The following is a 14,185-nucleotide window of genomic DNA, read 5'->3' as shown; positions in this document are numbered from 1 at the left end:
GAAATAAAATGTATCAAATTTATCTTACCATCTTTTATGTATAAAAACGAATTAACTGATTCAAAAGTATCAGTTCTTACCATTGACCTGGATCTGTATGATTCTAATATCATACAGGGACTAGAATTCTTTGAAATGTGCTAAAGCACGTAATGTAACTAGTCACTTGAAAGTGCGCAACTTAAATATTATGAAATTAACTACTTTTTCAGGAGCATAAAATCAAATATAAGACGGAAGGGCTGCTGTTCATATTGCAATTTTTAATGTCTAAGAAAATCATAACAAATGCAACAGAATAATTTTCGGAAGATGAAAGTGATATATCAACTGCAAAAAATTAGGAAACGATATAATTTTCTTCTAGATTAATTTCTCTGAAATTAAAAATATAAACATGTCATTAGTTATAGCTAAGAATTTTGTTTTTAAAATCTTAGCTATTATTTGCTATATATATATATATATATATATATATATATATATATATATATATATATATATATATATATATATATATATATATATATATATATATATATATATATATATATATATATATATATATATATAAGTAGAGCATAGTTTGCTGTTAAGTAACTGAAACTAAACTATTTGGGAAACTAAAATTTTGCGAAGTGTCATTTTTTAATAGTTTTTGAAGTAATTCATAATGATTACGGAAAAAAATAACCTTAATTTTCTTGGATTATTCTAAAATTCTTTAAAAGTTTCATATATGGTTTTTTTTTCTCAAACTTGATTATGAGTAAAAAAATCAAAACGCTTATGAAAAAGGCAAATATAAATAAAATCATTAAATTAATTGTAGTATAATTTTAAATCTGCGGTATTATAATAAATGCATTTTCTTCATCATGTAAATGCATAAACGCAAACTCTAGTTACATATTATCTGTTTTCTGAAATCTAAATTCTCCTTTTAGTGAGTGGTAAGACACGCAACTGGTTGTTTGCTTATTTATCGCTTTGCAATATACTGAACTAACTCATCTATATAGTTTTAAAAATTTAAATGTACTGGACCAGTTAATCCGCAGAGAATGATATTCTCGTTTGCTTTGATGTGGTGAGTTTGTTCGACTTCGACAATGAATTAAATTTTTAAAAAATCATATTGTGTCTTTGGTTGCACCTCAAAATTTATGGCATTCCGGAGATTCCCTCCTGAAGAATCAATACAACAGAATCAGAGACAAAGAGATTAGGAACATCACATCTAAGAATTTTAGAACTAAACTCCAATTTGTGGTTATAAAAGTGTTCACTTTATGTTCGTCGGTGGTGATGCATGGTAGCCATCGCTACTTCAGACAGCTTCACGTCAATTGGTTCTCGGGTGTCGTATAGCGTTGGGGCATGCAAAATGATTCCACAGGTTCCGACAAGAACAGCCACGGTGAAGATCCAAAGAAAGAGACGATCCAAGACCATTGCAACGTATTTCCAGTCTTCCTTAACCTGAAAAGTAAAATATAGATTTAAAAAAACTTCTTTTATCAGAACGAACAAAACTCTACGTATTAGTTTTTTTCCTATGCCTGGAACAGACCTTGTATTACCAAGGGATGGCGCAGGTGATGTAAAAGTAAACCAATCGAATTTCACTCACCCACAAAAGTACTAATCATTTTGTCATTTAATTACACGGTTGATAGTTTTATTGCACTATTCATATTCTATCATTCCATGTGTCACTGCTAGATTTCCTTTTATTGAAAGTAGATAAGAAATTATAAACCTGCAAGGAATCAAGAAGAGAACAAAATTTCATCTTCTTCTCTGAAACCAGAATTAGCAAGGGGATAAAATTTTTTGCTATTTCTCAGATAAAATCGCTGTTTGAAACAAATATTTTAAAATATCATTACCCTTTTCTCGTGTGAATATATGTTTTTTATCTTAAAAATATACATATTAAAAAAAAATATAACCTCCATCCCTTTCGGAAGACGTGATCAATCCCCATATTTAGAAAACTTTAAACTGCAATTGTATTTTTTGAGTTCTGGCATTTTTTTTTTTTTTTTTTTTGCAGCCAAAGAGCAAATTCTATAATTTAAACAGTTTTCATTGAATTTATTTGAAAAATATGCATTTCAATTATAATTCACAGAATGATTCATTTTTAAAACTATATTGTAACATATCTGTGATGGAAAGCTATCTTTTTACAATCTAAGTTTTATGTTCTTAAAAATTAAAACAGTTTTAAAACTATACTTTTTACTTGAGATACAATAACTTAATCAAAATATGATTTTCTTTCTTTGCATTGCTCAGTTCATTTTCGTATATAGTGTAAGTCTGTCCTACGCATTTTATTCACAGACGAGAGTTTTCATAAATAAATAATAAACCATATAGTATTCATAGATTTTCCGATAAAAATATTATTTGAAATATGATATCTCTTTAATTGCTGGTGCAGACAATTTTACCGAAAAAGTTGCATAGCAAGTACTGTAACTTAATAAAACTATAAGTGCCCTGTTACTATTATTAATATTTTATTATATATATGCACGTCGGCTGATAATTTCCAGTAGTGAGTCATCATCAATACATTCCTTCCAGATAGAAATGTTGGAAAATACTTGATAAATTCCAGGTTCTTATTTTTTTTAAAAAATTAATTTACAAATGAAAATTTTTACGAAATTTACAAATGATATTTAATTACTGGCCATTTATAAATAACAAATATATTTACTACAAAGGAAAAGGACTTTTGGTGCCATATGTTATTTTACTACAAAGAAAAAAAAAGGTCTTGTTGTCGGTTTTGTAGAGTTTGCGTAGATGGTTGATGAGTTGTAAATAATTGAAATTTTAAGTTCGTAATGTTAAGTGAGAGTAATAGTTGTTTTCAATATTTTTCAAGATATAAGAAATATTTGACACTAATTCCTATTTATTTAATGAAAAAGACAAAAAATATGTATTTTTAAAAATGTAAAAACATATATTTTTTATCAATTTTTAAATTTATTAGTTTGACTTTTTTGATTAAAAATACGCATTTTTTTTATGTCGATCGAAGGATCGGGTCTTAAAATACCTTTGCTGCATTTCCATGTTTTGAACAGCCCTAAAATCCCTTACTATCTCTTGCATATCTCCGGTTATTATGATGTGACTTTTCTAATTTTTATACTTGAATGTTTCTTATTACTCAGCATTATTTACACGGTTAAAAAAACGAGGGAGGGGTGTTGCAAAAGGAAAATTTGAAGATTGCACCAATACAGATATGTAGATGGCCCCTTATGTGAATGCAGTTTGCAAGAGGACGCAACTTCTAATTTGAATGACACATTTTCCTTGAATTTAGTTTTCATAAATAACAAATAATGAACATCCTAGATAGTTTTTGACCGACTTTACATGCTGTTCATTTCAAAAAGCCCTCACTATCACTTTTATCCCTAAAAGTGATAACAAAAAGTGAACAAGAAGATATATATTTAAACATTCAAACATAAATGTTTTTGTTTATTTTATTGAAACGTATAAAAATATAGAAAAAATAATTTGTGGTATTTATTAAACAAGCTCCAAAATTAAAGTGGATCAAAAAGTAAAAATAACGTTTTCATGTATTACTTAAAGATCATCAGCTCCTTCAAATTTGATCTTCCCTTTATTTTAGCGAATCCAGTCAATTGGTGCATGCGCAAAATAGCGGAAGATCTCAGCTATTATACTTGAAAAATTTGAGATAGGAAGAATTTAATTATATTCCCTCTAAATATTTATTTTAAACATTTCTTCACTTTAATTGTCAGTTAAATTTCACTGGAAGTGCTTAAGAACTGTTTTTAAACAAGAGGGAATTTTATTCTCATAAGAGAAGATATTGCTGTTATTATTTGAGATAAATCTGAAAATGATTGTAAGAATAAGGCTCCCATCAACTTCGAGCTGATTGAACGATAAAAGTTTGATTGGGCTCATTTCGAACACGTGCAACAAGATCGATCAGCTAAACAAAAGAACAAAGAAGACTGCGGCACCATCTGGAATTTAACAAGTAGAAAAGTTGAAAAGAAGTTTCATCATATCAGCAGAATAAGATAATGGTCATTTCAGTATGAAATAGTGCCAGCCCACTGCAAGCTGTTTTGAAGTATAGATATTCCTTACGAAATGAAAAAGTCCCAGTATTTTAAACAATCTACAGCACAAGTTTGCTTTTAGCTTTTTTCTTTGTTTTGTAGTATCTTCTATATTTGTTTAATTGGACAATTCCTTGTCTAATCTTCATACTCAGAATTTTATTTAGCATAATAATTACGTTTTTTTTAGTTTCTAGTAGTATATAAGACTGCAATCTATTTGCCAAATATTTTGATATTGACCATCACTTAATCTATTTTGTTTAAATCTTTTTTTATAACGTTGGAAAATATCTGGCCCAGTTTACCAATATTAAAAAGAACGAATTAGATTATATGTTATACTTGCGTGTGTTTCATCCTATTTAAAAATAGATTCGATAACCGCTTTTATCTTTCTTATGCACATTTTCTTTAAAGGTCTGTGGTATATTTTTTATTATGTTTTCTATCAACAATTTTTTACATCAAGTTAAATTTAACTAAATTTTTCTAGACAGAGTTAATATCTTTATTCGCATTCAAAATTTCAGCACATTGCAACATATCATAATCGACCAAATTTCTACCTGCAGCGGAAATAAATTTTAAGCGACATTTGATGTATTTTGTGGTTTGTACAACTTCATCTAACTCCATGTGGAAAGTGACAAGACGATATTAGTGTGCCGATCCTAGTAATTAAATTATGAAAGTGTGATCCTATTAATTAAAATATCAAAGTAATTAAATAATCAAAGTATAAATTATCAAAGTTAAAAGATCCATTATTTGAGATACTATTTTTTACACATCTGTTAAACAATTTATGTGCGTCCCTTTACTATTATTGCAAATAAAAACAGCTTTTCTTACAAGAGTGATTATTCGATATTAAGATTATTTTTTAAGAAAGACGAAATGTATCTATTACATATACTTTAGAGCTATTCCAAGCTTGGACGAAATTATCTGCTCTGGAATGAAAATATCTACAATCTTACCTTGTTTTAACTGTATTTATGTTGAAAGAAGCTAACATACTCTCCGTCTGTTGATTTACACTTGTTAGCTTCATACAATAGTTTTAAATATTAGTTGCTTCGTTGCAAACCATTTTTTTATATTTTTCAAACGGAATCAAAATATATTTTGCATTAAAAGTTGTTCCTGAATAAACTTGTTTGGGAAATTTCAAATAGAGTTTTAATTTCACACGCTTTTACCTGATATTCTTTACAAAATTTCTCTGTGTAAGAAGGAATTAAGAAAAGGGAGGGCAACCGCAATTAGTACAAGCTAACATGAAACAGAATCCCATCTTCGCTGTTGCTGTTTCCATAATTCTGAATACTTTCACTGTCACAAATAACAATACTGTGTTATGAAGCATGTAACATATGCTTAAATATAAAAAATACATGCTCAGAACCCTTACAAAGACTTACATTTCAACATCCCAATAAGACCATTAATAATTCAATACCAAAAGCCCATCAGTTACCAACCCATTTATCCCATTTTACTCACAAATAATACTCATCCTCCTAGATATAATTGATTGATTGTGAAAAATTTTCTCAAATCATGGTTATAAATTAGAGTTTACAGTACATTAAATGAAACAGTAAAAAAAAAAAAAAAAAAAAAAAACCCAAGATTCAACAGCAAATAGTGTCACTATTCGTCATGTTTAAGAAAAGTAACAATAACTCTACAATTTCCCCTCATCTCACTTCTTTTTCAAAACATTTCCGAAAAAATGAAAGAACCATGGTGGCCTGACGATATGCTCTTAGCGTTGTAATGGTAGGATCACGAATTCAAGACTCAATTTCACCAAAAATGTGCCATGTACGTAAGCTTGAAACACATTAAATTTGACATTGTAATCACATATAAACATTTTAGCTTGGCGTAGAAACTTAGAGATTGAGGCATCGGCTCAAATATCGTTTTGTTTATCTTATCAAGTTTCAAAATGACAAATCCAGCCTAATAACAACCGTTCTGTGGCTTCGTAACAGTTTTAATATAATTAAGAGTGTTAAGTGGAAGCATGTTTAAACCATTTATTCTGGCATAATATTCAATTGTCATAACAATTGCACAATGGATCATTCTTTTCACGTTTGAGAACGTATACTGCTGGACTAAACCAGTCGACAGACTCGTTTTATATCCGGGAAACTCGAATTTAATTATCATATATATATTTGCTTTTAACTGTATTTACCATTCCTCATTATCATATCACACAAATGATCATGCTTAAAAAGACCATAATTTTGAAAGACGATAAAATGTTTGCATCATGATTTGCAGACGTGTATTATAAGAAGATTTGCATTTTTGACTATATGATATTTACACACTAATCTTATTATACAAGAAATAAGAGAGCATCGTATTTCCTGCAGAAAAAAAATAAAAGAAATTAGTTGGATTATAAATAAAAACCTTTGCAAACTTGTTTTGGAGGAATGCAGTTTTCATTCCTCTTAATAGTATTTCCAGATTCAGATCATTCAAATGCAAATTTAAATAAAAACAAATACACTATATATTTAAGATCTAATTATCTGCCCTATTAAAAGTTTTACCAGTAAGTTTGTTTAATGGATCTATTATTTTGTTAAAACTCTGTTAAGCTCTAATTTAGAGGCATTTCATACTGAAAAAGCTTAATAGAACTTTTTCTCAGTGGTAGACGAATGAGTGAAATAGAAATCTGTATAAGGATTCTTAATATTCTATTAGAGTTCCTTTCCTATCCAAATTCCTTACACATTTAAGTAGCTTCTGCATTCTTTTTTTCCGGGTTTAAATCTCTTTTTCTGAAGTCGTTTAGTTTCTTCTTTTTCGGGTTTCTTATAAAACAGCGGAAGTTCTTCAGTGAACTTCCTTCGAGTTCTTTCTGGTTTAATTTAGCACATTTTACCTCTTTTAAGTGAATTTCAATTCTTTCACTTGCAACTAGTCTTGAATTAGGATCTTAACTATCTAGAGAAAAGAAAAAGTGAGAATAAAGTTGCAAGTTTTTGAAAAAACCTAAACGTCCAAATAAAAGAAAATAAGTACAAGTTAAATGTGACACAAAAAACTCCTATACAATTATTGAAGAGTTAGTAAGAATTCAATTTAAATAAAGTGAAATCTATTTTTTTGGTGGATTCATTTCCCTCTATTCTTAACAATTTATAAACACTTCTGCAAATCGAAACACTGAAGATCTTATTGAATAAAGATGTTTCCGCTTTGTTATTTTAACTACAGAGACAGAAAAAGAGTGATTGTAATAAATGCATATAAATTTGAAACAGCATCATTAAATGACAATAATTTAATTAAAATTAATATAGTTTAATATTTTAATGAAAATAAAAATAAATGCCTTAAAACATTTAAAATATATCATATAAAATGCAGGTTTAGGATTCAACTTAAAAAATGATCTGCCGTACATGGAGTCTGTTGGGTGTTAATTGCATAGAACTTCTAAATACTCTAGTTAATGTTGGGTAAAAAATTAAACAAGTGATGCTACCCTTCCTCGGCATCTGATCATAATTCAAAATTAAGAACTCTGTTTGTCTAAGGTTTTGTCTGAGATCCTTCCAAATGAAACGTTATTATTATTAGACCAACTGAACTAAGCAAAACTTTCGAAAGAATTATAATGAAATTCATCTCCTTGCAATATCTAAGATGTACATTATTACACTTAAAAAGTAAGAGAGAAAATCTTAAATGTTTTTAAATGATTCGACTAATAATATTAACAGATGTTTTGTTGCTATTTTTCTTCAAATAATTATTATGAGTGATTTGTGATGTATTCTTTTAATTCGCAGCTGGTGAAGCTTCGGATCTTTGGATATACAGATACGCATACGTATAAATATTTTTAAATATCTCAATTTTTTATTCCCAGAGTGAAGATTAAATATTTCTGCAAATAAGTAAATTAGTTTTGAACAGAACACGTAAACCGTGTTATATATCATATAATCCATATACGGATACTTTTTTTTTGTGTCCTGAAACTGGAAAGATGCAGCAGAGTCAAAATGTGTAGTCGAGCACCCAGCTACACTGAATTGAAGGGTATGGACAAGTTTGTGTGCCGTTGATCGATGTATTGTCTAACAACCACAATACCCTACGTCCTAAATCTTGAAGCTCGATAATCATTTGCAGACATTGAAAACTTCCTCCTACTTTAGAGACACAGTATGTCGGGACTGTCCCGTGATCATTGCCATCACTGCCCTAAAAAGTGCCTTTATCGTTTTTTTTGTATTTATTTTTTTTTTTTTGTTCAGGATGGTTGGACACTAGCCACAGTTATTGAGTACCGGTCTTCTGATGCAGTAGATGTGGCTGGAATATCAATAAAGCATTTAAAATTAACTGTAAAAGAACGAACCATGTAGATATTTCTTAAAGAAATCCGATCAAGTGATGTAAATTTAGAAAATAAACTGGGTGGACATGTAGTACCAGTCATATAAAAAATGGCTAAATAACGCTAAATGAGATTATATCTCATCAAACAGCTTGCATTATGAAGCTTTTCTTCCTCCTAGAATAAGGAATATGCGTGAGCAATTAATTGTACACTATTTGAGAGTTTAGCGTTACCAGCACGCACTTGACAAATTCAAAACTGTAGGTAAGTGAACAACATCTGCTCCCTGAATTAAATCTGATAAGTCGACAAGAATTCTGACCTTCCCCTCTTTCCCGGAATAGTGGCATATGATAAAAAGTTGTTCTTGTGCTATGATCGCACAAAAGCTAAATGTTCTTGAGCATTTTGCCTAAGAAGTGAGATTAAGCCTTTTCCTGAAGAAGGTAATAGTGATTTGTGGTGCATAAATGGCGTTATTCAATCATTTTTTGAAAAGTGGTGAAGGTATTAACACTGATAAATATTGCACATTCTTGATGCAATACATCAAAAGCTGCGAGTTATGCGTTCTAATCATATAAAATTTTCTCCTTGACTATGTTTTTATCACACATTTCCAGAAAAAGATTCAAAAACGCGCACAATTTACATATCAAGCTCTTCTTCCTCTTACACTGGGGATCTCTCACCAAATGGCCAATACTTTTTCAAGCCTTGGGGTTATTTTTTGACAGTGAGGAAATGAAGTAGTCTCCAGAAACACCATTTAGGAATTTCTTCGAACCAGAACGCTGGGCCTCTACGTTATTAGTTTTAATTATTTGATATTTCCATTGTTTGGATATATTACACCTAATAGTCCTTATTTTGATTAATAATTATCATTTTGCATGGTTACAATTATTCCAAATTCATCTCCCAGTTTCAACATTTCATTACTCATATTCAGCAACGTAATAGCGATAAAAGAGCCAAAATGCATAAATATTTAAAATCCTTTAATATCCTGCAACAGCAAAAACGATTATATATTACCTACATAGAGGAACATAATCTGTTCCGTGCAATATTTTTCATAATATACTTTCTACACATATTGAAACAATAATTGTCCATTACTTATAAGATGAATTCCACTTACGTACAAATCTGAAATGTTTTATTCTTAGAAATGAAATTGAGATAAAATATGCCCCGAATACAGAAGAGATTTATGTATGATAAAATTATATCTTATAAGCTTTAATACGATAAAAGTGTATATATTATCGCAGTTGATATGCTCTGCTAAGCAATTTTCTTACGAAATTTGTAAATAATGCCATACAGTCCTGTATAAATCTAGAACCAAAGAAAATGTTTAATCATCTTTGGTAATTCAATGCAATATTCAAAATGAGTTTTCCAAATACAAATTTAACTACGCATTAATGATGATACTACATTTATATTAATAACAGATAATTACGAGGAAAATAATATATAAATGAAAAATCTTTCCATGGACTAAAGTTTCCATCTTACACAGTTAAAGAATTAATTTCAAAATAAATTTTAAATGAAAAACGATATTTTCTAAGAAAAAGTTCCTTCAAAATTATAATGAAAATATTTTTAATAGAAACTAATTTAGTAATCTTCAAATATTAATAGAACGTGTGAAAAGAAGAAATCAGTTTTTATTTTCATTGCTTTTGAGATCACAAATTCTAGAAAGCGATTAAATTCTTTATTACTGGAAAAGATGAAAGGAATATAATTTAATTGTTCAAAAATAGTTGCTGCCTTTTTTTAATTAAGTTTATAAGCAAGACTTTCATTCTAATCCCGTCCTTCATTTAATTGGTTTCTCAACTCGCAAGGATGATATTTACTGTACTTTCGAGAAATATTTACATATTTGAATCCTGCAGTACAGATTTAGTCACTTATTTTCTATTGCATGACACTAAAATTTCGTTTTAGAGCAGTCGTTAGACGAAAAGTTTATCCATAAAGAAACTTATATCTCTCTTGTTAACTATAAGGTAACTACAGGCAAGTATAAGAAAATTTTATTCGTTCGTCTACTTCGGAAATCTCTATTTTTAAAAAGCATGTGCCAATCGAAGTATATCGGCAGCAGCCGAATACTTGAAAATATTGATTAGATAAAAAAACAAAAACAATGTAGTTTAAGAAACGGTTTTGTATTGGAAGAAAGTGATGCAAGTATTAACTAATATATAGTTTTGTATTTTTGCTAACAAATATAAGATAAATTAAGTTTTATTTTTATATATAAACTCAATGAAATATTTTCTTAGATTTTAGATTATATATAGCAATTCAATCACTTTCGAGATTATGAAATTATATTATGAATTTTCATTCAGTCACATACGCTACAAATGTGGAGCTTCGAATTGCGATGAAAAATCAGCAGCGGCACGATATGTGTGCATAAAAACCAGTTGGAAGATATTTCCGATTTGATATGAGGATCAAGAACCCCGTCTTAAACAAACTGTGATACATTTTCGGAAAAATTTCCTAGAATCCCAAACCGTCCTTCGTTCAAAATTATATATATAAAATTTAAAAATCTCTTAGAAGTTTGTTCCACCTGGAAATGGTGTTTGGGATGGGATGAAATTTTCATTTCACCATAACTTTCTTAATATTGAAGATAGAAAAATAAATCCATTTCTTCAAATTAGCGATTTATTAAGGCGAACAATTTTTGTATTTAAAATTTTTCAATAACTGCAATTTAAGTTAGGGGTTGAAAGATGAATTTCTCGCCCTAATTTTGACTATTTCTAACATCAACAATTTATGTTATTTGTCATATTTGCATATCAACTTTTAAATTTAGTTTCAAAATTTACAATTTTTTATCGTTTAATTGATATACGATTATTTAAGTATGGTCAATAACTTAAAGTAAAAAGAAATTTAAAACGTTTTAGACGTTATATATAAAATATTAAGTTGTCTGGATCATAGTGACCAGAATAAAACATATTGTGTTGTCTAGGCATATATTTGAAATCATAATACTATAACAAATTTTCTAAAATACCTCGGTAGATTTTTATCATTGTTAAAATCTAAACAATAATAGTAATCAAAAGAAATAATATGACACTTCTGTGACAAGTTGTTACGCATGTTTTCGAAGTTTAAAGTATTTTAATTTATTAAACTCTAAAGGAATTCGCCTAAGTAATAAAACAGACTGAGCTAACAAACACTAATTTCCTTGAAAAAGGAAATGTTTCTTTAAATGCTTACAACATTACCTAATAATTATACATCACGTTTGATTGATGATCTCTTTAATGTAAATACTTTTCCCCCAGAGTAATAAATATTTTTTACTGAAATACCAGCACCGGAATAAATAAAAACGTGATGCAACAGAGCATACCAGGAATACCTGCTGTTGGATAAAAATATCTTATCAAAAAGATAAAGTTGGACATTTTTAATGCGAGTATCACTCAATCATTACCCTGAAAAAAATCTCATTTTTTTTCTCCTAGTAGCAAAAGTGATGAAAAAGAAAAATGTAAACATTACCTTGCTGCTGTTTATTTTCAGGTAGAACTGATTATAAAATCGAAGCGAACTCATTAAAGTTTAGAGATGCATTGAACTTACATGGGTAATGATTTGGAGGCGTAGCTGAATCGAAATCACGTAGGCTTAAAAGCAACTAATACTTAATTAATTTTTGATATGAAAAATATCATTTAAAATAAATTGTTTTTAATTTATGTCGTTTCATGTTTTAAATTTCAAGCCAGATAAGAATAAGTATCAGTAGTCTATAAAAACATTGATATTTGAAGAAATTATGTGTTATCAGGGCTCATTGATGACACCTACAACAGCATCAAACTGTGCTTAATAGTGATTTCAATTTGATGACTCATAATAAAAGTTCAATAATCACTGAAGAGTCAGAAATCTGTAACGTCCTTCTGAGTCCTGTGGTTTTGATTTCCTTCGTGGGATCTGCACTTTTGAGGGACTTTTGAAGTTATAATTTCGGCTGATTTTGACAAGTGGCATTTTGGTCTCAGCTATTGTGTAGTCTTGAAGAGGTCTTGGTATTTATAAATATGTTTCACTATGGAGTGGATCTTGCCGCGTTGCATCGAATACCCTTTCACGCGGCAAGATCCACTCCATAGTAACCCATATTCATAAATACCAAGACTTCTTCAAGACTACACAATAGCTGAGACCAAAATGCCACTTGTCAAAATCAGCCGAAATTATAACTTCAAAAGTCCCTCAAAAGTGCAGATCTCACGAAGGAAATCAAAACCACAGGACTCAGAAGGACGTTACAGATTTCTGACTCTTCAGTGATTATTTATATGCTTATACATGTCATACAGATGTTCTCAATGTAATTTATCAATTTTTTCAGTTAGTAATCTCGTTTCCCTGTAAGTTGAACCTATAGTGACCATTTGTTTAAGTATCCTTGTCCCCTCTATTCGGTTATTACGTCACCAAAAAATTAAATACAGTCGTGTAGGATTTGACACGATGGGATTCTCTCTGGATAACCCTGGATGGTCTGTCGTCTCTTTCTTTCTACCAACAATTTCTTTCTTTCTTTCTTTTTTTCCCCTTCCATCTTGGGCTCATCCAACTGGTTAGATAACTTAATGTTATAGGCACCGGGGGCACAGGATGGCGTTATGTTATGTTATATATACATAGATAGTGGACTAAATTAGGATTAAAAATAAAGAGTGGTTGAAATTAAATGATATAATATTTTTAAAATGATGTTATATATAACTTATTATTAAATGAAGAAATAATAGGCCATTGGAATTTATTGGTGTCTTCTATAACAGCACCAAAATGCTATTAGTGAATAAAATTGTGGTTCTGAAGTTTGATGACTTATGATAAAAGCTCAGTTATTTTCACTGATGATAAATTAAAAAAGGAATGGTTGAAACTAATGATATAACCTGACGCCATTAAAATGCTATGATATATAACATAATTTCTAGATGCGAGAAATTGTGGTTGGGAATATAGATGATCAAGTAATCGTTGTTCATGACTTTATTATGCCAAAGAAATAACCTTGATGTAATATAATGATGATAATGATAACCTTGATATAATATAATGATGATAATGATAACCTTGATATAATATAATGATAACCTTGATATAATATAATGATAACCTTGATATAATATCTTACCGTAGACGAAGAATATTCTTTTAATTTAATAAGTTTGTGTTTACGGATTTTCAATTACTGTGGTAAATTAAGCTTAGGATTATCAGAAGGTACCACATTTAATTCTTAGTACACTAAAAATGCGATTTTGTTTAATTTAATTTAGGAAAGCATTCTACATTGTTTTAATCCCTAGAGATGATTTTTTTCTTTCGAATTTTTAATTCAGGTTTCTTTTTTCCCACTTCTCATGAATTAAATAGGTTTCTTCTTTTTATTTATTTATTTATTGTTAGGCGTTTTATATGTTAATTCAGTATTCCTATCTTTTACACTTTTCAGGGGACCATAGAAACAGTGGTGCAAGCACGGGAAAAGCTTAAATTGTGGAAAACCACTTACATTAATTGCCTTTTAATTTGAAGCAATTAACAGAAACTGTTGAGGGGC

General features: G+C 29.2%; 1 protein-coding gene across 3 annotated transcripts in view; it reads right to left on the bottom strand.

The window, feature by feature from the left end:
- Positions 1 to 790: 790 nt before the first annotated feature.
- LOC129960196 (acetylcholine receptor subunit alpha-like) overlaps positions 791 to 14,185 on the bottom strand; it is a 333,853-nt gene continuing 320,458 nt past the window's right edge. For all 3 annotated transcript variants that reach the window (XM_056073419.1, XM_056073418.1, XM_056073420.1), the window contains one exon: positions 791 to 1,482. In XM_056073419.1, the coding sequence (XP_055929394.1) occupies positions 1,291 to 1,482 (192 nt within the window). In that variant the 3' untranslated portion in view covers positions 791 to 1,290. The remainder of the gene's footprint in view (positions 1,483 to 14,185) is intronic.

This window comes from Argiope bruennichi, chromosome X2, assembly GCF_947563725.1.
Source record: "Argiope bruennichi chromosome X2, qqArgBrue1.1, whole genome shotgun sequence".
Lineage (NCBI taxonomy): Eukaryota > Metazoa > Arthropoda > Arachnida > Araneae > Araneidae > Argiope > Argiope bruennichi.
This window is presented reverse-complemented; position numbering and strand designations above follow the sequence as displayed.